Genomic DNA, 27,774 nt, shown 5'->3' with positions numbered 1-27,774 from the left:
CTAAAAGGCTTTATACAAAAAAAAAATATCATGGATGTTTTAAAAATGTCTTACCAGGAAAAAATTAGCATGTCATTGTATTTTAAACTGGTGTGTTCTTTCAGTGAAAATAACCACACACACACACACACACACACTGCTGTTCAAGTTTGGAGTCGGTAAAATATTTAAATGCTTTTGAAAGTCTCTTATGCTCACCAAGGCTTATTTATTTAATCAAAAATACAGTAAAAACTGCATATTATGAAATGTTGTAACAATTTAAAATAACTGTTTTCTATTTTAATATTTTAAAATGTACATTTATTTTTGTGATGGCAAAGCTGAATTTTCAGCAGCTGTTGATAGTTTTCACGTGACGTCACACGCTTATAGGAACGCCCACCTGGAGGGCAAAACGAAGCTTTGCTCCACTGACCGCCAGTTATTTTTACGCAGTTTGCATTTAGTAATGTAGTTAAACGCAGATATTAAAAAGCGAAATTCAGTAAACACCTTATTGATTATGTATATTTTGTACAGGCAAGCAGATGAAGCCAGAATATAAACGCAATGTGCAAAGTTTCACGTTAAATGGTTTCCCATAGAAAGTCATTAGAAGGAAAACACTGAACCATTAAGCAGATTGCGTTCATATTCCGTTCATATGTAAACTATGCATCATTAATATAGAGAATATTACTGTTTTAAATATATTAAGGCACTTTAAGTGTTTTTACAACGTTTTGTCGCACTGTTTAATGATTGAAATATTGCCGCGGGTGCTTAATATGGATTGCAAATGGCCAAAACTTGCATTTTGTTCACATACCTTTGTTTTATTCTTTTGAAAGGTGATCTAAATATTTGCGGCTGTGAAACAGATGGAAAATTGACAGGCTTGTCCTGCAGTTCTATGGATGTTTTGCCCTCCAGGTCTTCGAGCCGGTCACGTAACTGAAAGCTATGAATTACTCCAGTCTTCAGTGTCACATGATCATTCAGAAATCATTCTAATATGCTGATTTGATGGTGAAGAAACATTATTATCAATTCTTACTATTAAACATTCTTATTGTTATCAATGTTGAAAAGTTTAAAAGTTTATTTTAAAAAAGGAGCATTTATTTGAAATACTATCACTTTTTATAAATTTATATCTCTTAAAAAAATAAATTAAATATAATTCAATAAACACAATAAAATAATAAAATAAAATAAATCTTACGGACCCAAACATTTGAATGGTAGTGTATTTACAATATGGCTTTCTATTAAATCATGTCACCACAGGTAAAATGTATTATTTCTATTAATGTATTGTTCATTAAAATACATGATTTTGCATTTTATGGTCTGTGTTTGAATTCAGGCTTTTTAAAGCAAGACTGGAGGGAAGCTTGTAAATAATACACAGCATGATGCTTAGTCCTCTCATGTGTTACATAATTAACCCAATCTCTCTTCCTCCCCCCTTCTCGCCTCTTCCTCTCTCTCTTTTTCTGCTGTTTCCTCTTCTATCTCTTTTTTCACAGATGAACGAGACAGGGTGCAGAAGAAAACTTTCACAAAATGGGTCAATAAACATCTCATAAAGGTACAGTCCAGCACGCCGGGTTATTTTCGTCTTTTCTGCTGCACTGCACAATGATGAGGCCTGCTGGCCACTGGGCTTCAGTCCTGCTGAACACACGGCACGCTCACACGTTCACACTCACACATAAGACTCAGGGACTGATCTCTTTAATATTAGGACACTTGCAGCAGGTCCTGCAAGTCAACGATTGTACAGGCACTGTTATTCGTTTAATAATAACACAATGACAAAGGTGTCTCCCCAGTGTTTTGTCCATATGAATCTGAAAAGACGTTCAGCATGTTGTCATGTTGCAGAACTATATTTGTGAGTCTGGTAATCCTCTATAACTCCTGCCCCACTGACTACAGATCATGAGAGCAAAGAATGTTGGGTATTTCAAGGGCAGGGCAGATGACCAACTGCAGAAGGGCCAGAGTTATTAGGTTAGAGATAGTGGCCTCATAACTCTGCCAGTATGCTGTAATGTAGGTCAGATCACAGGAAATGAGGTTTGCACAGTGCTGCTCTAATGTTAGACTCTACAAGTAGTGAGTTATATATACTAGACCTCTGTGACCCTTTTGGGACCTCTTTATATTGTATTAGAGACGACAGACTCTAATGGCAGACGGCAGTAGGTGATGATACCTGTTAGTGTTGTGTTTACACATCTCTCTACATTTCTGGCAGGTGAACAGGTATGTTGTTCCCCTCAGGCAATGTTACACTGACTGAAAGCAGTGTGTTGTAGATTGTGTCACATCTGTTTGTTTGTCCTTTACACACTCCTAACATAAGCACTGCAAAAAAGTTAAACCGGTTTAAGAGGGGTTGCACAATGTACCTGTCTACAGGAATGACTGCTGACTACAGAGGGAGGAAGCATTTGAGTGTGACACATTTTATTATTATGTAATACTCCACCACTAGGGTATTACTCCAGTGCCCAAGTATAGTTTGTTATTCTCTCTGTCAATGGCAACAGGGCATTCCCTGGTAATGCACCTGTGATAAACACTGAAATGACATGAGAGAGACAGAGGTGGAAAGAAATTATTAGGTTGTGTTCAGGGAGTGTGGGAACACAAATATGAGCATAACAATATTAGTGACATTAATCATGTGATCAGATACACACTGATATACTGACTGATACAGACTGACAGATGTTCTTGTTTGCACTGAAGTACAAGATGCTCTTTGAATCTTCTCAAATCATGCTGGAAGACATGATTCAGTTTTTACACAAACACTGCTAGCTTCAAATTCTCATTAATTTTTTTAGTTTAGCTTTTCACTCAAATTAATATAATTAGTAATGGAAAAATGTAATATGTTGAAAAAAAATATAATGTATATAATATATTTTAAAATGTAATTGATTTAATTTATGCATTTATTTGAAATATAAATATTTTTGTAACATTTTAAATGTCTTTACTGTCACTTTTGATCGATTTAATGCATTCTTGCTGAATAAAATTATTAATTTCTTTAAAAAATAAAAGTAGTACTGGCCCCATACATTTGAGCAGTATATCATATATAGTGTTTTTTTTTTTTTCTGAATTGAGTGAAATAAAGGGAGGGAATGGAGAGGATAGTGAGAGTCACAGTTGTCAGGATGTTCTTTTATACTCAGCAGATGGTTCTTCTGTGGCACTATGGGGAGGCAGCTGTGTTGGATCTTCTGTGTACAGTTTAGGATCTCTGAATCCACAAACACACACACACACACGCACTTAAGTACAGAACTTTTCTTGTTGCTATTTTACTGGCCCATCTCAATGAGTTTGGCGTCCTCTGCTGGTTAGAGTTAGTGTACTGCAGTTGTCTCTCTACGAAACTAATTTACTATTTTATCCAAACAGCTTTTGTTAATGGGTCGCAACCAACCAAAAAAAAATGTGTTTGCTAATTGTCCTTTAAATACAGTTTGATGTATAAAGTCAGCCTGTTACCAAACATGGTAATTCTAGCACAAACCCTATTGAAAACGTTACACCATTGCATATAATACAAACGCTTACACATAGGCCTCTAAAGACTGTAAGGAATTCAACTATCTCACTCTAACTGTATTTCTCTCTCTTTCTCTCCAGGTGCGGAAGCACATCACAGACCTGTATGAGGATCTAAGGGATGGGCATAACCTCATTTCCCTGCTTGAGGTGCTGTCTGGCGTCACATTGGTGAGAAATTAACTACCATTACCTTAACACACACAGGTTATGCATAAGGTTGTACACAAATTTGATTCCAATGCTTTACGCAATTCTCCTGGGCAATTCATGGGGCAGAGATTTTCTTTATTTTCCATAATGCAATTCAGAGCCACATGGTGCCTGGGTATCATGTCACATGAGTTGACCTGGGGTTTAGGCTGATGTCATTAAGTGTCCTGGCTTGTGGCTGATGTTGCCAAATGCAGATACAGGCCTTGCAGCAGAGAAATAGCGGAGTCTGATATGTACGGCAATGTGTTGTAATGACATCTGCATTAGTACATTATTTCTGCACTCAATCTTGCCCACTCTGATGGCTGGGGACCATGATGCACTGGGGCAGACTGACTGACGGGTGGATTAACAGAGACAGACTGCTGACACACCACCTGCCCTCTACAATTGCTCTATCTCTCCGTCTCCGTTCCATTCTTTCACCATCTTTTTATGTTTTTTTTATATATATATTTTGGATTTTGCACTTTTTATTTGTTGTTTTTGTTTAGCTTCACTCTCTCCCTCTCGTTTTAATATTTTTTTAACTGTTGTTTTGTACATATATCAGCCCTTCAACACTGTTTTTGTCTTCATCCTTTTCCTGTGACCCTCTCTATGATGATGTCATCAGCACAAGGGCACGTCAACTCTGCGGAGAACGTCTGTGTCACGTGCACCCCCACTCATCCTGCTGGGTGGGGAGGATGAGGAGGATGGAGCTCAGGGAGTATGTGTGACCCCTCCCCCTATTGAAACAAACACAGTCACACACAGTCAGCTGTGTACACTGCATGGCGTGGACTCCAAGGACAGGTCAATTTCGTGAATATGCGGAGGGCAATGTCTAATACGCCGATGCATAATTCATGATGCCAGACATAATTTGATTTATTACATTTAGGTGTGTGAGAGACCTCGCTTTGTGTACACATTTTATATACACTTCACTTCAGTACTGCCAACGCTCACGTCACATTCTCACATTGAATCTGATGACTTTGACACGTTTGCCCTATTGTGGGGGTTTTCTGGTCACCTGTTTGCAGGTTTGCTGTACACGCTGCTGCATTTGCGGGTGATAGTGAGCATGCTTTGCATGTAAGGGTGTGCGAGTCTGCTACGTGACCTCAGTAGAGAGTAGTGATAGACCGATATATTGGACAGGCCAGTCAATTGGATGATATTTGGCTATTTAGATTATTGGCCATGCCTGGCTGATAAATAAAATTAGCCAATAGATTTGACCTTTCAGCCTTGTCAATAGATATTTTCTGTTTTCAAACAGAAGGAAATTTTGGTACATCTTATTGTAATATTGTAAAATTGTAATATACAGCTTACAGTTCAAAGGTTTGTGGTCAGTAAGATTTTTTAAATCAATTATTTTATTCAGCAACAACAAATTAAATTGAATAAAAGTAACACTAAATAAATTTACAGAAAATGTCTATTTCAAATAAATTCTGTTCTTTTGAACTATCTATTCCACAAAAATATGAAGCAGCACAAATGTTTTCAACATTGATAATAATAAGAAGCACCAAATCAGAATCTTACACAATAATGTACAGTATTTGAAAAATAATGTGTTTTTTGAACATTAAAGCATGTCAACATATTCTGTGACACCAAATACACCAAATAATGATCTTTAAAATAGCATCATATGACCCCTTTAAAATATATAGAAAACGGTTATTTTAATAATATTACTGTTTTTACTGTGTTTGTTTGTTAACAAATGCAACCTAACTGAGCATAAAATACTTTGTTCAATTTCAAAAACATTACAAGTCTTACCAACCCTAGACTTTTGGATGGTAGTGTATATTGGTATTATATCGGCCATCTACTGCCCTGCATGCTAGATATTGCTATTGGTCACCCACTAGCAGAGAGATGTTAGCAGGCAAGGCAGAGTGTGTGAGATAAAAATACAATAATTATTTAGATTTGCTGTTTGAATGGTTTGCTAATGGTGACATTTTCACAGTATGCTAACAATTCCCTGTGACTCTGAGACAGGATTATTAATTACTGATGATCCTGAGAGGGTCTTGTGTTATTTTGCAGTGTGCTGCTTTTGCTGCTTTCAGGCTTGTGCTAATGAAACAGTCCTGTTTTCACACCTCCAATTTGCCCTGATTATCAGTGCACTCATCTGCATTCTCTCTGTTTCTCTCTCACTCTCTTCCTGTCTTCAATAGCCCAGGGAAAAGGGTCGCATGCGATTTCACCGACTCCAGAATGTGCAGATCGCCTTAGACTTCCTTAAGCAGAGACAGGTATGAATGTCTACACTTACGCATTCTCACTCTCAGAAACAATCACAAGTCGCTTTTTACAGATTGTCAGCTCTTTATTTATAAATGCAAGGACGTAACCAAATATTCAAGATTGGGTAGGCTAAAATAAGATTCTGGGGCTAAAATATTATTCTGAATACTGGGGAGGACGTGTCCCCTTTAGTGTTGAGGCTGGTTACCCTCACTAATGGACTAATGTCATGCACATTTAGGGGAAGTGAATACAAGATGATAGCTTGGGACTTCTGTGTCCTTAGTCTCATTGTGCTTCAGTTGGCAGCATGGCTCTGAGATAACATGACCTGGAGTTGATAGATGTGTTCTGCCCCATAGAAGTCTGTCCAATCCCCTCTCTGTTGTCACCCCAGCCCAGGGTCCCTAAACCAGACAAAATGCCAACCTGCACCCCTCTCCCAGTACACAGTACATAGCTTCTGACAGCTGTAAGCGTAAGAGGACAACAAACGACAAAGCTGTCCTGAAATTACATTACATTGCCAGTTTTCATTTGTTTAGTCCCCTAGGCATTTTTAGCAGATTCAAGTAATGTTACAAGGCGCGTTTCCATTACCCTTCAAATTGCGCAAATTGAAATTGCGAATTGAAAATACGCCTAATGGAAACGCGTCAATTTCGCAAAAACTCCCATATATAGCAAAAAACCGCCAAAGTTTTGCGCAAATCTGTAATGGAAACGCGCCTATAGTGTTTTTGGGGTCAATCAGACTGTTTACACCAAATTATACCTTTTAACTCATTCAGATATTTCCCACTAATGAGAGTCTTCTGTTACTTTAATGCAGGTCAAATTAGTGAATATACGCAATGATGACATCACAGATGGGAACCCAAAGCTGACACTGGGACTGATCTGGACCATCATCCTTCACTTCCAGGTAAGTTCACCTTAGTCACAGCTGTGTCCTACTTGAATCTGTAGGGTTCAACACAGCATGCCACAGTTAGAGCTGACTCTGCTTAATGCTAATAGCAGCTGTTTACCAGCCTCTCATGTCCGCAGCTGTCAGTTTGAGCAACAGGGATTTGCCCATGGCAAGAATAAGAGAACTCAAGAGGGAATGGTTCATGAGGAGAATGTGATGGATAGAGTACAATCCTAAACTCAGACTTTGAATATGCTTAGGGAACGGTTTATACTGTATGGTGCTTCAATATAAAAGGCCCGGCAGTCTGCCTGTTTTGCAGAATGGACAGAGGTTGCAGACAATTCTAGACAGGCACTGCCAGCCTGCATGCTGATAAAGAAACAATAGTCTTCAGAAATTGGCCCTGTAGAGCACATTTGTGAAATGGCCTTCAGTTTTCTACAGTATACTTATGGGTCAAACTAGAGAAGTAAGGTCTGTTGGATGGATACTGCGCTGCTGGTAGAATTGAAATGTCCCATTTATAGAGGGAATCCGAAGCAATAAAAAGATAATTTCGCCCTTGCTCTATAATGGAATACTAGTGCAGATTGTGCAAACCATATTAATAACGTACTAAAATAATCAAATGACCAGTTAACGTAATTTTTGATGCAAATTTGTGTAGAAAGCTTAAAATTTGGGGCAGTCTGATCAAATAATGACTCAAGAAAGATATATTCAAATCACTGTAGTTAGTTACTGTTTCCATTCATTCTTGTGAAATGCATTGTATGCAGTACTATATTCTCTGATTGTAGTCTTCATAGTATGCATAGTATATCATGCATACGAAAAATTGCATGCTATGTGCAGTATACAGTTGTGAAGTTGTAGCCTATTTCATTCTGAACATAACATTAGTCACCCATCAGCTATGAGAAAAGGCCACAATGCTAATTTAATAAAGACTAGCTCTTACCAAAAATAATAAAACTGTTATGATAATTGAATCTCTGCTGATCATTTAAAAATGTTCTATTAAATGTTATTTAAAATATATAGTTATCATGTACTGCATACTAGCTGCACTTCCCAGGATCGTCCAGCAGAGGACACTGTTATTATCAACAGAGCGGTGACATCACAAGGTGACATGCAGCTGGTTGCCAAGGTGATTGTGTTTTAGTATAACCCCAAAGCATTCTTCAATCAGCATGATTCAGCAGAAAAGAGTGGAGGAAGCGTAGGCCTCATGAAATAGCAAAAAAAAAATATATATATATATTTACATATAGATTTAGACAGATTTTAGAATTAGAAATGCAACCACTTATGTGTTTTTTTTTTCCTCCACAGTGCTTGAATCTGATATTTTTACGTCCAATATATTCTAACAATAACTAAAGAGCAGAGATTTGAAACAAACTATCAATTATCTAGACAAATTGCAGTAATTGGATCAGAACAGAGCAGGCCACTGGCACACAAATAAGTACTTGTAAACTACTTATGTGTCTCTGGGACAAAACTAAAACATTTTAATAATTGTGCACAGGGATGAACAGAGGCAATAAAAAAAAAACAAGGAATGGGACTTTTAAAACTTGCATACTTAATTGCGATACTTAACATTGCTTAATTATGAAACAATGGAAATGAGACAACAGTCCACAAAGCAGAGCATGCCACTGACACTAAGACAGTATGGAGAATTTGATTTGGTTAAACATTTCAACATTAGCTTTGTTATTTTCTGTCAACCAAAAATATATTGGAGGGAGGAATAAAAGGCTGGATGGTAGACCACTATAGAAACGCATAATGTTATTTTTGTGATGAACAAGTTTACTCTTGTCATTGTAAACTAAGTTCAAGTTGGTCCACTTCCAAAGGTGTACAGTAACATGGCATGATCTGTAATGTCTTGCAGCCAAAATTACTAAAGCACAATATAACATAGCAAGACTCATTTACAGAAACATCCAATTTAATCATTTCAGCAGAGGCACATTAGAAGCCATTAGGAGTTGCTGTTTGTCAATAGAAGCATTCGAAACCACTCCTGTAAGCGCCATTTTGATGCATACTGTACATTCACTTCAGACAGCCAAGAGAGACTAGCTATCCAACCTCCCCCACACTCAATCTGGGACACTTCCCTCTGTTTTGAAACCACCGCTGTTATTTAGGCTAACAGCAGCCTTTCGAAGTTGTGTTTTGTATATCCTCATATATTTTTGTCTAAGTTTAGGATCCTGTGGGAAAATACCAATCAGGCTTCAGTGTATTAGCCTAGGCTGAATTTGCGCCAGCTGTCTCGAAAAAAGAACTGATCTGATTGGCTAATATGTTAGTCACATAAAAGGTGTGGTTGTCTGGCCAGCTGGGTCGTTTGGCAAAGATTGTAGTGTACTGAAATCTTATGCTCTCTATCTGCAGGATAAAGCTGATAAATGTGTGCCGGTCTCTGTCAGTAAACAGAAATTTACACCATCTCAGTTACAGTGCAGGAGACTCTGGATGCATGACAATTAGGCTGATAAAAAATAAATAAAAAATAGTGGGCTCAGCTGGCTGATAATGATGGTATCACAGTTCTAATAAGGCCTGTTAATTCATCATCCTTTGCAATCCTGCTCGTGTATGCTGCTTCTGATCACATGACTAAATACCATCACAGTGCTGTATTTTGTGTAGCAGTGTCTATAGAAAAGGGATATCTTCACCTTCATGTCTACAAAGTATGGTCACATATACTGCTATTTGCCGAATTTCCGCTGACAAAATCCAGTAATTTCAGTAGGGATCCATGCAATCGGGAATTTCGTGTGAGGGGGATAGATTTCCCCGCACAGATTAAGCAGATTTGGTTGGTGTGTTAATATATATATATATATATATATGTGTAGGAGAGGAGAGGCAATAATGTCAGCTGTGAAATAACATGTATGTTAAGGGGCAACATTTATTTCAGTTTCATTCTTTTCTTGCAGTCTCAGGCTGCCAACCAATTGAAGGCTCTTTGATTGGTGTGCATATGTGCATGTGTGTTGAGCTCTGAGCTCACCAGGCATCAGAGCAGGGAGGGAGGGAGGGATGAGCACGTGGATAGGAGGAGAGAAAGAGTGAGGAGGAGGGAGAGAGGGAGGAGGAGGAATCTAAAGCAGCAGCAGCGTATTCTGTGAGGCTGCAGCAGACTAGAGATTAAGCTCTTTTTTCCGCTGGTGCCTACCAGTGAGAGCAGAGGAGCTACCCAGCAACTGAGAAGAGGACACATGCAACCTGCTATTACTGGAGCCCCTGGCTTCCTCTCTCCCCTGCAGGCCTCTTGAAGCACACCACATATACAGCGACACATATGCTTTCAATCTCAGAATCGGGATCGCTGAACCCTGCAGGCACACACATGTAAGTCGCACATTTTAATTTGTACCCAGGTTGTGCAAAGGAGAGCACCATATCAATCGGATCAATTTCGCCATGCTTGACTGATGGAGCTACGCTTTTTTCAATACTGGGGCAACCACTCTTCTCCGAGGCCAGCAGTGCAGCTCCAGGTTGGGGGAGGATTCCTCTGGATTTCCCTCTTTTCCTCTTCCAGCCGTGGTTCAACTGCCCAGCCCAGCCCTATCCTGGCGGCGTTCTAATTAGATTCCATAGCCAGAGAAACAGACAGTATCAGGGAGCGGCACCTTGTCAGTTATCACTTTTTCCTCTCATCGGCTCACCCCAATTTAGGGACATACACTGCTTAGTGGCGGAACACAGGCTGCCAACCAATTGAAGGCTCTTTGATTGGTGTGCATATGTGCATGTGTGTTGAGCTCTGAGCTCACCAGGCATCAGAGCAGGGAGGGAGGGAGGGATGAGCACGTGGATAGGAGGAGAGAAAGAGCGAGGAGGAGGAAGAGAGGGAGGAGGAGGGAGCTAAAGCAGCAGCAGCGTATTCAGTGAAGCTGCAGCAGACTGTAGATGAAGCTCTTTTTTCCGCTGGTGCCTACCAGTTAGAGCAGAGGAGCTACCCAGCAACTGAGAAGAGGACACATGTAGCCTGCTATTACTGGAGCCCCTGGCTTCCTCTCTCCCCTGCAGGCCTCTTGAAGCACATCACATATACAGCGACACGTATGCTTTCAATCTCAGAATCGGGATCGCTGAACCCTGCAGACGCATACATGTAAGTCACACGTTTTAATTTGCACCCAGGTTGTGCAAAGGAGAACACCGTATCAATCGGATCAATTTCGCCATGCTTGACTGACGGAGCTACGCTTTTTTCAACACTGGGGCAACCACTCTTCTCCGAGGCCAACAGTGCAGCTCCTGGTTGGGGGAGGATTCCTCTGGATTTCCCTCTTTTCCTCTTCCAGCCATGGTTCAACTGCCCAGCCCTATCCTGGCGGCGTTCTAATTAGATTCCACAGCCAGAGAAGCCGACAGTATCAGGGAGCGGCACCTTGTCAGCTATCACTCTTTCTCTCATCGGCTCACCCCAATCTAGGGACGCACACTGCTTAGTGGCAGAACAAGGAAGACAGGATGGTTTGAAATCGTGTCTACTTGATATATGGGAGTGGACTATGTGCTAAACCACATCTATAACCAGTCATGTCAGCAGGGGGAAAGTGGTTGTTGAATTTTGCTGGCTGGAAGTGAGGTCTTCACTCATGGTAGTCAGTGTCCCCTTTATTGACTTGAATGTGCTGGTGTCAGTGCATGGGATGCCAGTTTTCATGGCAGCAGTGGCAAGACGCTTAGTACCTTGCCCCTCCCCTTCTTTCTCTTCATGACTGGAGACTTGTTTTAATGGAGTTTGCATGTCTGGGACGTGAAACACTCATAGCTACAGGTGTGAAGACCAAACATCACCTGACATGGGCATGAGATGTTCTGATAGGTTGTGACTAATTTGTAGATGAGATGCCTGACTGTGCACTTTCATCCATTAGCAGCTGATCTGGTACCCGTTACACACCTTTACTGTAAGTGTCCCACAGGATTTCTACAACTGCTACCCAAAGCATGACCTACCCTATGTGATGTAAGCACGACGGACTGCAGTGATCAATAATGTGTACTTAAGATATTCAGAGAAGCAGGTGTTTCTAGGCATCTTACTGTACACACATGAATACATGCTTAGACATGGTTTTCTCCAGTTTTATTTGTGTGCAAGCTGATGATTAGTGCATCCTAATTATACATCCTGATGCAGAGATATTGAGCATGTGCATGTGTGCTCACAGGAGTATGGCTTTGTATGTCTGCAGTGCAGTTTTATCGCGGTTCTCACCTTGAGGAATATCTATAGTGTCTTCTATAATAGTGTGTCATCGAGTACCATGACAAATGGCTTGCTATTTAACACATAACTTGTGAAATGGGCTAAAAGGCATCAGTTTTTCTTCAGTCAGTGCTGCACCATCTCTGCATCATGAGAGAGTGAAAAAACATCAAAAGCCTTGCCGTAGGATTTTAATATTTTATAAAGGGCAGTAACCTATATTCAGCATCATGTCCTAGAGGCTTACAAGGACCTTAAGTGATATTTGGTTTAGGTTAACTGCAACATTGCCTGAACAACATCAGAACGAGAAGACCAAGCAACAGGAGGTATGACTGCTGTACAGATTATAGTTGAGACATGATGTCCTGGGAGAACCTCACCTTGTACCAATCCCTCTTGTCATAGTTAATTCTTTTTGTCATGATTTTCACTCCAGATGAGTCATTAACTTTTTAACTTCCCTTACCAGCTGACTCAGGCTAACTGTTTCACTCCCATTGTGGACATTTGTTCCTTTTGGCTCATATTTATTTTTACTCTGTCTCTATGAGATATGGGGAGCTCCCTTGGTTGTGTGAAACAACCCAGGGATGCTGGACCAGGTGGTGCTGCACCACTATCACCCAAAAGAAAACTTCGCTTTAGACGAAAACGAAAGGTCAAACAGAAGCTAAAAGGTGCCGAAGGGGAGGACAAGAGAAGCCACATCCTTGAAGAGAAGGACATTGGAAGCATTGAAGTTACGGAGGAGTCTACGACAAGAGCCCCTGATTCAACCAAATTGGTATCTGGACAAATAACGACTGAAACCGATACACCCACCAATGTTGTCCTTGTTCCTGGTATGGCCCCAATATTTGGAAGCACAGGGACATTGCGTGGCAGCAAGATGGCTATTCTTTCCCCAGATCCCAGTCCAGCCTGGCTGGGGGCACTTCGCCAGTTTGAGGTAGAGGGACTCTGCGAAGAATCTCATGCTGAATTAGAGCAAGGCAACACAACACCTGGAGGAGGAAGAGTCTGTAAGGTTCGAGAGCGAGTTCAGGGGGTGTTAGAGAGACCCTGTCTTTTACGCTCCAAACGTGGTGACCTGGAAGTAGAGAAGGAAGGAGGGGATGTGCATGGGCAGAGTGAACTGATGTTCAGTGAGCCCTCAGAAACTGAGAAGAAGGGAGTTGTTCACATTCGTGAGTTTGAAGGGCAACTTTGTGTGGTCCGAACTGTCTATCCAAGGGACTATGGGTCGCCCGTCTGGTGTGACAAAGAACTTGCGGTCCATTCTGGACCTCCAGCTGCATCTCCTGTTACTGGAGGCATTATGAAAATACAAGTATCCGCAACTCAAGGGCGACCACCCGGAAAGAATGACTCTGCCAAACCAGCAACAGCTGCAGCTCGGGAAAAAAAAGGGAAAGAGTTCCTTTTGGACAACTCTGCTCAAGTAGCTGAAGGTTTTGGCCCCCCACCACAAGACCTTCAGTCTTCAGGTTATGCTAGCGATGTGCCTCTCACCTCGCCCGAGACGGGAGGTGCTGTTCAGACTGATTGGGGGAGTTCCTCTGATGTGCTTGATTCTTCCGTGCTTGAGAGTCCCATCTCCCCCCAAGAGATACCGGCTCAGCCCTCCACTCAGGTCAGATTCTTTTCTATTTGTCTTCCTAAAGCTCTTTCATATGGCTTTTGTAGAATAAAAGGGTAGCGATTAAGCTGACAAGCTTGGGTGTGAATTGAGGGTATAGGTGTTTGTGTGTTTTGCACTTCTATTTCTACATTACTATCTCTCGTGTGGCTTTTTTCTCTCAGCCAATCAGCTGTGCATAGAAAATAGCAAATCCTTCCTGAACCTCTCCCAGGAGCCTAATCAGTGCTGCCCAGACCATCTCTCACTGTCTGCCTCCTTCCCTTCCCTCCATTCCTCATTATTGTCCTTCCCTCATACCACCCCCTCTCTTTCTCATCATTCCTGATGCTCTAGGTTCTGTATTTGAGTAAAACTGCCTGGCATTGCCAAAAACATGATCACAAGTTATGTTCACAGACATTTTGTCAGCTGTTTATCTTTTTTCTCTCTGCACCAGTGTGATTGTTGCATATTTGTATCTGTTGCCTGCCCTCCCTTGCCAAGTGCTCCACCTGCACACTTAAGAGTTATGGCTGGTGGAGAGGGATTTCATGGCCTCGTTACAGACATTCCAGCAGTGTGCTAGCTGCACTTGGTTTATTAAATGCTCAATCTTAAGTATATTCAAACCATGACTGTGCATGCCATTTCAGTGATGTCCACCTAGCTATATTCCTGCCACTGTATCAGAAATGCAGCACAAATGTGGAAAACGAAGCCAGCATGCACACACCCAGAAATGCACATCATACAGTCAATTGTTGAGTGTTTAAATGCAGTCTCAATGATCTCTTGCCATAGAGCAAACTGTCTTCTATTGAGTTCAGTACAGTATGTGATGGCTGCAGTTAGGGCTGGGCGGTATATCGAGTTTGTATGATATATCGATATTTTCTTTATAAGTGATTCAATATGAGGCAATACCGTTTATATCGATATACAGTAGTTTGATACGAGCGCATCTGAAAATATAGCGGAGGACACAGACTGAGCTGCTGCGGAGAAAGTGCATAATCCAATTTGTTCTAAACATGTGACAAGCTTCATATTAAGGCCTTTAAAAACTGGTAAGACATAGTTTATAGTTTGGTATCACGTATTAGTTTAAGCGGCTCGACCCGTCATATGCTCTGACAGAAAGGCTGCGTGTGCCGCTGACAGTAGGCTACTCGCGCTGTTTAATGTGTTTGAGATGTGCTGTCTTCTTGAATGCATAACTTATATTTCACAGGTATATTTTCCGTCTGTAAATGTTAGAAAGCCATGGAAATATTTAAATTTTTCTGTCAGAAGTGTATGAGCTTTCTGCTTTGGGATTCTCCGCTAAACTTCACAGACTTCAGTGAACGAGCGCCGCCGCGCGCATTCGTGCCAAACAGACGGAGCCCAATTAAATATCAGCGCAATAATTCTGACTAAAATATACATTTCGCTGAAATATTTGTAGTTGGACAATAAATGTGACATGTAGAATTTTAAACCTACAAGTAAGTCTATTTTTATGATAGCACTGACTGTAAAGTGACTGTAATTGGGTAATCAAAATAGCCTAACACAACTTTTTGTGTTTGTTCTCATTTATTTCATTTTTAGTTTAGTGATTGTAACTTCTGCTTTAAAAGCCTTATTTTTGTTTTTAGATTGCAATGTTACAATGTTAGAATGAAATGTGATTTTAGCCCTTTTTTGCACATAATATAAAGGCTTACATGGTTACATTCACTTTATTTGTTTTCATAGCCTATAATATGTATTGTTTTGTTGGACAACATTGAGCGGTAAGTGAAATATTAAATACAGATTTTTTTAATCCAAATAAAAAAACGAAAATACCGAGATATGTACCAAATATCGCAAATCGGCCAAAAAATACAGAGATATAAATTTTTGCCCATATCGCCCAGCCCTAGCTGCAGTCATGATGTCATGAAATTTCCCTACATATAAAAAAAGATTGATTTGATATGCACATTAATCAGGCCTACAAACTTTCTTTGGGGAAATGTTTGCGATCTGCATTTTTGCTTTCCTTTCTTTCTATTACATAAAATTACATTATTTCTGTCATGACAACTCTCTTGAGAGTTTAGCATTGCAATATACATGACAATGTTAATGTGTTTGGTCTTGCAAGTAGCAAGTACCGAGATTTGCTACTGCCAATACATCCACAGACATGCTGCTGTGAGCATGTAGGAAATACTGCTGCAGCACATATAACATATATGAAATAACCCCCATATCTAACATACATAAAATTACCCTGTAGAAGATCTATACAGGTGGAGCTGGGGAAGGTGAAGGGTTTCTGAAGCGTACTGCAACTGCTACAGCAAGCACTAGCCAAGTATTTGAATGTTGAGCAGCAGGTTCATTGGCTGCTGATGTGAAAAGAATCCATCCAGCTGCGCCATGTGAATAATGATGTAATTATATCAGATTGAGTTAGAGCCTATCGGCCTGTGCTATCTAAAGTTTCATGACAGAACTTTGTATATATTTTCTATTATGTGTTGATCTGGTAGATTTGTTTATTTAGAATTGTTATTGTTTGGTTTTGCATTTTATTTATTTTTTGTCTTTTTACAATGTTATATTACATATGTTGTGCTATTCTGTGTTGTTTTATATTTTTTGTTTTGTTTGATTTCTCATACTGTATATCACTTACCATTGTTTCATCATCAAATGCCCTTTTATGTTGCTGATTGTAGCACTTTCTTCACTATCCCTTATGCCCACACTACTTTAAATTGTTAGAGTGCACATTGGCGTGTGTTCATCTGCCGGTAACATGCTCAGTGCTAACTGTGATGTAATTCGACTATTTGAGGGTTGCAGCTCATCACAAAGCACGACTGTCCTTACTCTATTATAAGGTCACATACTGAAGTCATCTGCACCCTAATGGAAATACCAGCGTGTCAGTATGACCTGTCTGCTGTTTTTTATGACACACACAGCGTGTCGTCACCCAGATTTATCTCTGCTGTCATGGATGATTCATCTTGAGACTGATTTGACTCAAGCGTTCTTGTCTGGAAAACATGTTAGATGGTGATACCAAAAGAAAAGGCAATGTTTGGGTGCATTTTTATGGCTCAGAGCCTGGTTGATTGGACAAGCATTAGAAATCTGTCTGGCCTCACCTTCTAATCATCTTTAGAGTAAGAGGCTCAGGCTAGGACAGTTACTGCTCTGTTTCTGTATGTCACCAAATTTGCTCAAGCTAATCTTGGCCTGCATTGACTTTGTGAAGATTGATTTACTCTTATGTCTGTTTATACTCTCAGAACTGTCTGCATTCATGCCAGGATTTAAAGTGTTCTTTGCTAGCAAGGCAAGAAAAGAAACAGGCAGGGATGTGAAGAGCAGCATATGAGAGGAATGACGAAGGAATACAGATTAGAGCCTGGCACAGACAGATACTGCGGATACTGACTCCCTTTGTCAAGAGGAAGAGGGAGTGAATGTAGAGGAAAGAGATAAGTGAAAGGTTCATGGCCTAGCTGTGGGTCACTTGGGCCTTAAATACAGTGGCTACCCCTAAAATTATACATTTGCAAAGTAGCGACGCTCGACCTTTTTAGTGGAAGTATGAGGTCAGTTTCCCTTTACATACAAACCATTTGATGAAGTTCAGGTACAATATAAGCTCTTTTTATTTACTAGATTTCTGAGATCTATGTGAGCGGTGAGTCAGGTGACCTTACTGCGAAAGAGAAGCTGCTACTATGGAGTCAGCAGGCCACAGAGGGCTATCGTGGTCTCCGTTGTGCCAATTTCTCCTCCAGCTGGAGCGATGGACGCTTGTTCAATGCTCTTCTGCACAGATACAGGTTCACACACAAACACATTTAAGCATAATGAGTGCACAGTTTAAAAGGTTAGATGCACATCAACAATCAAGATCTCATGGCATTGTGATTTTTAGGCCGGACCTGATTGACATGGAAGTGGTTGCGCAACAGAGTAACCGTGAGAACCTGGAACAGGCCTTTGAGATTGCAGAGTCGTTAGGGGTAACACGACTTCTAGATGCTGAAGGTAACATTGGTGTCTTATCGGTCCTTAATTTTCATCCATTCTACATACAGGAATTATTATGTGCTAAACTCTATTTGTCTTAGATCATCATTCTCATTTTTTTTATCCTCTATCTACATTAGATGTTGATGTGTCGTCGCCAGACGAGAAATCTGTTATCACGTATGTCTCCTCCATCTACGATGCTTTCCCCAAGATCCCAGAGGGTGGAGAAGGCATTGCAGCTAATGTATGTTCACTTCACAATGCACTCACTCTCTTCAAGCCGTACCTTCTTTCTCTAGTGTACTTAATGTAATTTGTCTTTCATTTTTTTCCTCCTTTTCTCTCATGTGCTTTCTGTTGTCCAGGAGATTGACCAGCGATGGACAGAGTACCAATCTGGCTTCTCTTCTCTGCTGCAGTGGACCAGACAACATACAGCCCTCATGACCAACAGGAGCTTCCCCCACAATCCTGTGGAACTCAAGGTAAGAAATGTGAGGGAAGGGGAAGCTGAGAGAAGAGGGTTGGATTTCATGAAGAATGGATGGGTTTCAGTTTGGGTCGGCAAGAAATTAATACTTTTACTTGGCAAGGAAACATGAATCAGATCAAAGATGCCATTTATAATGTAACAAAAGATTTCTATTTCAAGTAAATGCTGTTCTTTCTATTCATCAAAGAATTCTGAAAATGCTGTATATGTAGCATGATTTCTGCAAAAATATTAAATACAAATTTTTCAAAATTGTCAATAATATTAAGTGTAAATGTTTTCAACATTGCTAATAATAAGAAATGTTTCTTAAGCGCTAGATCAGCATATTAGAATGATTTCTGAAGGATCATGTCACTCTGAAGACTGGAGTAATGACTGCTGAAATTTATTTATTTAGTTATTTATTGCTGCACATTCTAGGATTGCTTTCTCTATGAAGGATACATACTGCCTTAGAATTTGGCTAAAAAGAGGTGTCTTACAAGGCAGCATATGTGACTGGAACAAACCTGTGATGCTTTAAATTGCTAATCACTATTTGATGTGACCTTACTTGGCTGTTTACCAAAAGTCTTGTCTTCCCTAGGCACTTTACAATGAATATGTCCACTTCAAAGAAACAGAGGTCCCTGCAAAGGAGAGAGAGAAGAGCCACATTGAGCACCTTTACAAGCTTCTGGAGGTGAGAGACTGTTACGAAGATAAAAGAGAAAGAATGACAGAGAGAGATTGAAGCTGACCTTGATTCTGCAGCTAAATGCAGGCGACACTGTTCACAAGAGGCACAGTGGAGCTGCACATTAACAGATTCAGGCTAATGTAGAGCGCACCGCTGCCATGTGGGAGAGGTGGAAGACTGACAGTATAAAGGGAACCTCACATGCACAAACTCAAAAAGCTTCTTTTCATGTTAAAGTGATTGATGTTTGTGGATGTTGTTTAGGCGTGGATAGAGTTCGGGCGCATTAAGCTGCCTCAAGGGCTACACCCTAATGATCTGGAGGAGGAATGGGGAAAACTGATCCTGGAGATGTTGGAGAGAGAGAAAGCACTGAGGCCTGCTGTGGAGAGGTTAGTGAGTTCACGTCTAGAAGAGATTACTGCATTTCGAATTGTAGCTGTTTGAAAGCATTTTTTGATGATGTGTCATTTGTATGTAACTTTGTCCTTAGGTTGGAGTTACTCCTACAGAAGGCCAATAAGATCCAGAACATGGCTCTAGATTGTGAGGAGAAACTCACGTTGGCGAAGAACACTTTGCAGGCTGTAAGTACAGGAGTATCTCTCTCTGTGGGAATTGTCTTATAAGCTCTGTTCCAAAACCTAGTGAGTTGCCTTGCTGTCTTTTGTCTACATAGGAATGACATAGGCAATTTGAATAACTTTGGAAACTCGAACAGAGTTCGATGTTAACTGCTAAGCTAGATAGCACACTAATATTGGGTAGAATAATTATTTTTTAATGAGAATTTTTTAAATTTCAGTATTGAATAAAATAGAAATAGATTAATATTACCATGAAGGATACAGGCAGTGCTGCCTTAGAATAATCCCCAAAGAAGGTATGTTATAAGAAAAACCATGACATGTCAGAAACACACCACATGCCTTAAAATACAGTCTCAGTAAGCAGCTCACTTGGATTTGGAACATATATTGACAGGTCCTCTTAGTTTGTTGCTTGGATATTTATCATTCAGAAATGTTCTGTGCTTCATTGTCTTCTGTCTTTCTTAAGGACTTGTCTCAGCTAGAGAGTGGGCAGCCGGTGCGGTGTGAGAATGAATTGGGGATGTATCTGCAGGACTGTGAGGCTTTAGTCAGACAGCTTCACCTTGACCTGCAGGTCCTCAGAGATGAGAAGTACTACCAAGTGGAGCAGCTGGCTTTCAGGTAAGAGGGAGAAAAAGGAAAAAAGAAAAATGTGTGTGAAAAGCAGGCCACAGAGTGGAATTAGAGGCAAGAATGGCTTATGATTTCATTCTTGTTGACAGTTACTTAAAATTAATTTGAGAGGTTTCTGATTTGGTGCTTATGAAATATTTCTAATTATTATGTCGAAAACAGTTATGCTGCTTGATATTTTTTGTAGAAACCACAATACATGTTTTTCAGGATTTATGTTTTCATTTATGATGCTGAGGTCATTTCTCTTTTGTAGGGTGTCATGTCTGCAGGAGGAGCTGGTCTCTTTGCGCCTGCAGTGTGCCAGTGTGTACAGGAAGGGTCATTTCTCCACAAGGGGTCTGCTGGGAGAGCACGCAGGTCAGAGGGGTTCTTCAGGCAGTCTGGCTACACTGGGAGCACAGACGTTTCTGGGAGCAGTGGGAGCTGTGGCATCCCTGCTCAGACGGCCGATGTCTCGTGCAGACCTGTTAGCCATGTCTTCCTCTGAGGATGAAGGCAGTCTGCGCTTCATCTACGAGCTGCTGGGGTGGGTGGAAGAGACGCAGGACCTGCTGGAGCGAGCTGAATGGGGTTCTGATCTGCCCTCTGTAGAACAGCACCTGCAAGACCACCACATCATTCACATGGCAGTGGAAGATCTTCTGAATAGCCTCAAAGAGGCTCGAAACTATGAGGTACATGAACTATGAGGTCTTGGTATCAAAGGACCTTTCACAAAAATTCAGATGAAGTCTCAGCTTCAGGTAGCATGTACCATTCTGTTCATTGAGTGTCTTGTGCATATTCCACACAAAACTGGAATGCGCTTGAGAAAATGGCAAGCTTCAATCATATTTTCTGACTGCACTTCAACAATATTTGTGATTGTGTGTGACACTGAAAAATATTAGGTGCACCGGTGCAAGTGACCTGATTGAAGCTCATGAATGGTTGTATACAGGGTCCAAAATTGCCCAAGTGCCAAATGCAAGTAAAACTCATAAATTTTTGACTGTGCTTGTAAAAAATTGCCAGCATAGAGCCCTATATGATATGTAAAAACAAAAGAGTTGGTCGCTTTACAGTCCGTTAGACTGTCTCTTCAAATTTAAGTGGGTGGTTCTAGGCCATGATAGCTTTTGGATTTTGTGTGAAGGAGTCCATGGAGATGCATTGTGTCATTTTAAAACTTGCTGTGTGTACATCCAAACTGGCAATTCTGAACTGGTGTAAATAGTTTGCAAGAGCTAATGTAATAAACACTGCACACTTTTTCATAAGCAGTAATTTATTTCCTCATGTTCTGTCTCCCCCAGTCAAGGGTCTCGCCTAATTTAAGTAGCAGTTACTCTGAGACTCTATCCAAGCTGGAGAACCAGTATTGCAAGCTGCTGGTAAGTTTTTCTGCTTTAGCATTATGATAAGCAGGCATATGTGAGTGTATTTGAGTTCATTATACACTGTATTATGGTTATTACTGTTCTCTAATCTCATCAGGGTGTGACAGAGTGTGTCCTTACAAAAGCAGAATACTGAATGCTTGAGTGTGACATGCATAAGACTGCTGTAAAGCACCTGCTCTTGACAATATATCCACACCCACACACGTCTCCTTAATTTAACCAAATAATTTCTTCAGGAAAACATACAGTTGTTCAAAAGATCTGTGAGGCCAATTCGCCAAGGGTCCTTGCTTACCACAGGAAAAGCATCAGACTGAGCAGTTGTCCGCGTGATATGACCAATGTTATGAATGTTGTTTTGTGTTGTCGCAGGAACATTCGTCATGGCGACTGCGTTGCCTAGAGAGCCTTCGAGCTTTTGTGTCCCGCTGCACTGAGGAGCTGATCTGGCTCAATGAGAGGGAGGAGGAGGAGCTGGCCTTCGACTGGAGCGACAGCAACACCAACATGGCTGCCAAAAGAGAGCAATATTCTGTAAGACTAAATCTATAGGAAGATGCAGTAGTCATCATACTACCTCTGGCCACTATATGTTCCCTTACTGATTTAGTTTTTTACCTTTTCATATATCTTTTCTATAGACATTTCTATTATAATATTTTTGTCTGTAAGTAGATTAAAATAATTCATAATTTTCCCTCAAAAGTATGCTTATGATTCATGATTCTTTGAGGTTGAGATGAAACAGAAGTAGCGACAGAACTTTTCTTCTGTGTTATGACATACAAACAAGTGTAACGGATTATCAAAAAAAAGAAAAAATGTAGAGCAGATACTTGGTTCTATGCATTGGTTGTTCATTGGATTTTGGAATGGACTGGATGAATCTTTCACAATAGGATCAATAAAATGCATTTACAAATTAGATTAGGTCATTTTTCCTTTCATGCTGACTTTAATGTAGTTGCAGTTGTTCGTTCCATTGTTTTGGATTTGAGCAATATCTCAAATTCTCCTTACTCTCTCGTAGGACATGAGGTCAGAGCTGGAGGAAAAACAGGAAGTGATGTACTCTCTCCAGGAGACAGCTGACCACCTGTGTCAGGAGAACCACCCAGCCAAACAAACAGTGGAGGTGAGCTGTTGACCAGTATGAACAATCTTCACTCACTGACCTCAGTAAAAATAGTTTGATATCAGATTTGGAACCCCGTCGTGACCTGTTGACTCCTCTGATCACAGGCCTACAGTGCTGCCCTACAGACGCAGTGGCAGTGGATCAAAGAGCTCTGCATATGTGTGGAGCAGCATCTCAAGGACAACACTGCCTACTTCCAGGTACTGAGTCAAGCTTTTCAATAGAATAGCATTCAAAATGACATTTTTAACTTGGGGTTTTAATTACATGTTTTTGCTTTATAGTTTATGAGTGATGCACGGGACTGTGAAAGCTATCTACGTCAGTTACAAGACACCATTAAGAGACAGTACACCTGTGATAAAAACAGCAGACTAAGCAGATTGGAAGACCTGCTGCAGGACTCCATGGTGGGTCTTCCCTCTTACTTAAAAAAAAAAAAAACTTGGATTTAAACATATTTTACATATTTTATTTTTATGTATTGAATAAATATGCTATGACCAGTGTTGGGGGTAATATATTACAAGTAACGCAAGTTACGTAATCAGATTACTTTTTTCAATTAACTAGTAAAGTAACGCATTACTTTTTATTTTACAAGAGAATATCTGAGTTTTTTTTTCAATTTATTGATTGACAGCTCTCCTGTCCCCATGTTGAGAGAAATCAGAAGATGTTACTGTAGTTCAAAATAAATCTGAATATGCATTAATTCATCTCACTCACAAAAAACACAGATTCAGTATTCCTCAAAATGAATAAAAATAATGCAACTCAGAATATGACGCAAACCTGCAATAATTAAATGTTAAACAACACAAATATCCTTTATGTATTTAATCCCATTCTATTAACCAATGTCTTTGCTTCTGACCTTCGATGATCCAGTTCAACCATACTAATAAGCAAAAATTACTCTAGACAAACATTCGTGTGTCTTTTTTTTTATTGCTGAAGTGTGTTGAAATTTCTTCTTCTGCATTCTACTGTACAGACGTAAATTTACTTTCCCTTCAGCCTGAGGCTTATTCATTTCACTTTTGGTGTGAAAAGGCTTTTATATTTGCCAAAAATATAACTTTTTTATTTTAAAATCAAACAAGCATGCCCTGTCCAGATTTAAAAAGTAATGCAAAAGTAACGTAACATTACTTTCCATAAAAAGTAACTAAGTAATGTAATTAGTTACTTTTTTATGGAGTAATGCAATATTGTAATGCATTACTTTTAAAAGTAACTTTCCCCAACACTGGCTATGACCATAGGAGATTTTACACTTTACGCCTGTTTCACAAATACTCCGTCTGCAGTGCGTATGCGTTGCGTTTTTTTTTTACGCACCCATGTTAACGGATTAGAGCGTTCACACTGCACGCGGTTGCGGTCCGTCAGTGCGTTCCAGGAGCGGCGCGTCTGTAGCAGTGCAGCGATCTGTGCTGCACGTGCTGCATTAAAGTGAAACATAAAAATAAACATGGATTGACCCAGAAATGTAGTAATTTCACAATAAATTTATATAATTAAAGTCTACTGTGTTTCACAGTAAACACGTGGCATTTTGGCTAGATTTAAAACAAGGAAAAGTGCACTTTTAGATAAACAAGGCAACATAATAGATGCACTTGTGGTGGTAGACAACAAAGTTATTTAAGACCCGCGGGATTGCTTGTAATAAAGATTTAAATGCAAAAGAAAAGGCACAAGAGTCGACTGTTTCTGTCAGTGGTGAGTTTTAATTTAAAATGTTTGTGATAGCCTACTTTTAACATAAGAAAAGTAGGCTATATGCTGTGTTTAAATGTGTTGCCACTTGCTTGAGCAACTTAATATACAAACCTAGAAGTCAAATGCATGACTAATACGTTGTTTATATTTATTGAGTTTAAACGAATGTCTATGAAAAAGAGGATCACAATGCTGAAAAAGCTTTTTCAGTAACAAGGTTTGGATTTGAAATCAAAATAATGAATAAATGTTGTGTTTGTGCCTAAACAGCCGTGGATCAGTAACGGACTGCAAACGTGTCATGTATAAAAGCGAAACGAGTCCGTGCTGCTTCTGCACCGCATACGTAACGCACACGGACTGCATACACACTGCAGACGGAGGATGTGTGAAACAGGCTTTATACTCAGTTGAGGAATGTGAATATTTGAGCACAATGAGTGCACAGGAGGTGGTGAGAGTCCTCACATGTGACAGATGGCACTATGAGAGAGGAATTGCACAAGAGCTGGCAGAGCGATGGGCATATCCTCTTTGGCCATATGGAAGAGAGACCCAGTCTGGAGAGTTCAATAAGGACATGAATGCATTAAAAATTTGATAGAAGCTGGGATGGATTATCGTCTTAATTTTATTTTTTATTTTATTTTATTTTTTTATTTTTTATGTAAATTATTGAGAAAAAATAACCCTGGCCATTAGGAGGTTCCTAGTGATCCACCAACACTGACTATTATTCACACAGCTGCATTATACATTTTTTAAAAATGTACTGTACTTAATACTATTATTACTACTACTTCCAGTTTAAATGCCTGTTTTTACAACACCTTTTTTATTTAAAAAAAAAATAGCTGTTGATAGATTGATTTTTTTTTTCTTTAAAAACAAAACGTGACATTAAAAAAATGTTCTAGAATTGTTGCATTAGCTCATAATTAACTGCACTTAAACAAGCATCATCAAAAGCCATTTATTTGAGTTTGTGTTTATAATTAGACGTAAGTTTATTTAATTAAAATATTTATGTTAGACATAAACCCTTTGTTCTAGCTCTCACTGGGGATGATTTCATTTAAGCATTTGATAGAAAGAAAGAAAAACAGCACAGTTGATTTGATAAGTAACAATTGATATCCCGCAAATAAGGTTTTGACATGTTTGCCATAATTTCACCTTCGTTGTTGCTCTGAAAGTCCTCTGTGGTTTTGATGAACTCCAACCCCATGCTGATATGCTGTCAAATTTATCATCACTTCATTTTTTGCAGCGAACGTAATGCTATTAGCTCTTCCTGTCGGCCTCTGCTTCCCAAAGTCAGAACTAATGAAACCCTCATGAGCTTTTCATGGAAGTGTCAAACCACATACTCATTAATTTTAGTAAAATGAAAGCTAAGAAAATAATAACCCAGGGAAGAATATCAATGATGGTCTTTCATTTCCTTAAAGCCATTTCGAAAGTCCCTAATCTATTTTAATGAGAGAAAATTAATATTTATTATCATGAAAGCACATATACATTCAGTTCATTTGACACGCAGCATGGAAACACAAATGATGGAAGAAATTCCAATTATGGGGACCTTGCAGAGGCTGAATTAAAAAAATTATTTGAAATATTCAGTCTAATGAGTTTAAATATTTATTGAATTAAGTTTATTGAACAATATTTGTTCAGACACTTTTGGTCACAGAATAAATTAATTATAGCCACTAACATCAAATTACTCTGTACTTTTTATTATTGTTAACTGCTTGATTGACTTGCTTATATATTTTATTTTTCAGGAGGAGAAAGAACAATTGATTGAATACCGCAGCACAGTGGCCAGCCTTGTAGGCCGAGCCAAGTCTGTAGTCCAGCTCCGTCCACGCAGTGCAGATAGTAACCTGGGCACCAACACGCCCATTCGTGCCATCTGTGACTACCGACAAATAGAGGTATAACATGCTCCAGATATCTCACCATCACAACCTATTTGCTTTGCTTTACCTTTCCACATCTCAACCCTGCATTGATCTTTATGCTCTTAAGAACTGAGCTAAGATCACATTTGGAAAATTAACGTGATCCTAATTCAGTTTTTCTGAGTTTTACTTTTTTAGCCCACTCCTACCCCACCTGAAAAAAAAAAAAGTATTTTAGCTTTCATCATCTGCTCCACTAAGGGCACTAGCCAGAGACCATCTACACGTACTTAGTCATAGACCGCCCTGGAGCTCTGAAGGCAAGTATTAAGGGGTAAAGGTGCCATTGACCAAAACATATCCAGAAGATCTGTCCTATGTTTGCCCATTTAGCTGTTAGCAAAGAATTCTGGGAAAGTGGAGGTGTGACACATTATGAGTGATGAACAGACCTGCTATAGCATATCTAATCTACCAATTTAAATATATGGTGCTTAGGGATGTAACGATTACCGGTTTGACGATAAATCATGATAAAATTACCCACGGTTAGTATTACCGTTTCATCTTTTAATTATCATTAAAACCATATTAGATTACCGCGATTTGAACAACTCACGATAAATAAATACTGTCCAGCATAAAGCACAGTTTTAAGTAACAGTCTCACGTGCGCACAGCACGCAGAGTAGTTTCGTTTTGTGTGACAACAGGGCGGAAAAGCTGGGAGGTTTTAAAAGAGTGCTAAAGGAATTATACAAATGAATATATGAATTAATTAATTATATGAATGTACCTCTGAAGGTTCTGACTGTCTTCAGAAACGATTCGATGGCATTTTGTTTTCATCTTCGCTCCATGTAATACCTAAAGGAAGTGTTCTTAACCCAATACTGTTTTGTCCACGGAGGTTACGGGAAACAGCGTTTCCATAAGCGCCACCTGCTGTTAGCGAGTGGATTTACAGAGACTTATATTTACATTCAGCCTGTGTGCAGTTTCTCTCTGGCCAAAAACGAATCTGCATGCCCTGCTGTAAATTTTGACCAGTTGATGAAAAACAAGCTTATGTGGATTCTACACATTTAAACAATTCAGATAAGTTATCTAGAATTATTTATGGAGCAGATAAAATACATATAACCATTTATTAATCAATTATCATTTTGACATATCTTTTCTTTATTTAAAGGCTAAAATGTGAGGTTTACCTTTTTATGAAACTTTTTCAAAGCTTTATTTGAACATTTACATATATTTCAACATGCTATTAAACTGTTGTAGCGACGGAAAGTACGGCATCGCTCATAACTCCCA

General features: G+C 39.7%; 1 protein-coding gene across 2 annotated transcripts in view; it reads left to right on the top strand.

Annotated features, from left to right (window-relative positions):
• macf1a (microtubule actin crosslinking factor 1a) overlaps nucleotides 1–27,774 on the top strand; it is a 201,704-nt gene that overhangs the window by 85,992 nt on the left and 87,938 nt on the right. For both annotated transcript variants that reach the window (XM_016515233.1, XM_016515239.1), the window contains exons 3-22: nucleotides 1,515–1,576; nucleotides 3,661–3,750; nucleotides 4,412–4,507; nucleotides 5,988–6,065; nucleotides 6,890–6,982; nucleotides 17,536–17,702; nucleotides 17,798–17,910; nucleotides 18,033–18,139; nucleotides 18,261–18,380; nucleotides 18,978–19,073; nucleotides 19,335–19,462; nucleotides 19,564–19,657; nucleotides 20,130–20,284; nucleotides 20,553–20,973; nucleotides 21,595–21,672; nucleotides 22,054–22,215; nucleotides 22,712–22,816; nucleotides 22,924–23,019; nucleotides 23,104–23,229; nucleotides 26,338–26,490. In XM_016515233.1, coding sequence (XP_016370719.1) covers nucleotides 1,515–1,576; nucleotides 3,661–3,750; nucleotides 4,412–4,507; nucleotides 5,988–6,065; nucleotides 6,890–6,982; nucleotides 17,536–17,702; nucleotides 17,798–17,910; nucleotides 18,033–18,139; nucleotides 18,261–18,380; nucleotides 18,978–19,073; nucleotides 19,335–19,462; nucleotides 19,564–19,657; nucleotides 20,130–20,284; nucleotides 20,553–20,973; nucleotides 21,595–21,672; nucleotides 22,054–22,215; nucleotides 22,712–22,816; nucleotides 22,924–23,019; nucleotides 23,104–23,229; nucleotides 26,338–26,490 — 2,540 coding nt within the window. The remainder of the gene's footprint in view (nucleotides 1–1,514; nucleotides 1,577–3,660; nucleotides 3,751–4,411; nucleotides 4,508–5,987; nucleotides 6,066–6,889; nucleotides 6,983–17,535; nucleotides 17,703–17,797; nucleotides 17,911–18,032; nucleotides 18,140–18,260; nucleotides 18,381–18,977; nucleotides 19,074–19,334; nucleotides 19,463–19,563; nucleotides 19,658–20,129; nucleotides 20,285–20,552; nucleotides 20,974–21,594; nucleotides 21,673–22,053; nucleotides 22,216–22,711; nucleotides 22,817–22,923; nucleotides 23,020–23,103; nucleotides 23,230–26,337; nucleotides 26,491–27,774) is intronic.

This window comes from Sinocyclocheilus rhinocerous, unplaced genomic scaffold (genome assembly GCF_001515625.1).
Source record: "Sinocyclocheilus rhinocerous isolate Xijiao unplaced genomic scaffold, SAMN03320098_v1.1 scaffold492, whole genome shotgun sequence".
Classification (NCBI taxonomy): Eukaryota; Metazoa; Chordata; class Actinopteri; order Cypriniformes; family Cyprinidae; genus Sinocyclocheilus; species Sinocyclocheilus rhinocerous.
Note: the sequence above shows the minus strand (reverse complement) of the source record. Positions and strands in the feature narration are given on the sequence as shown.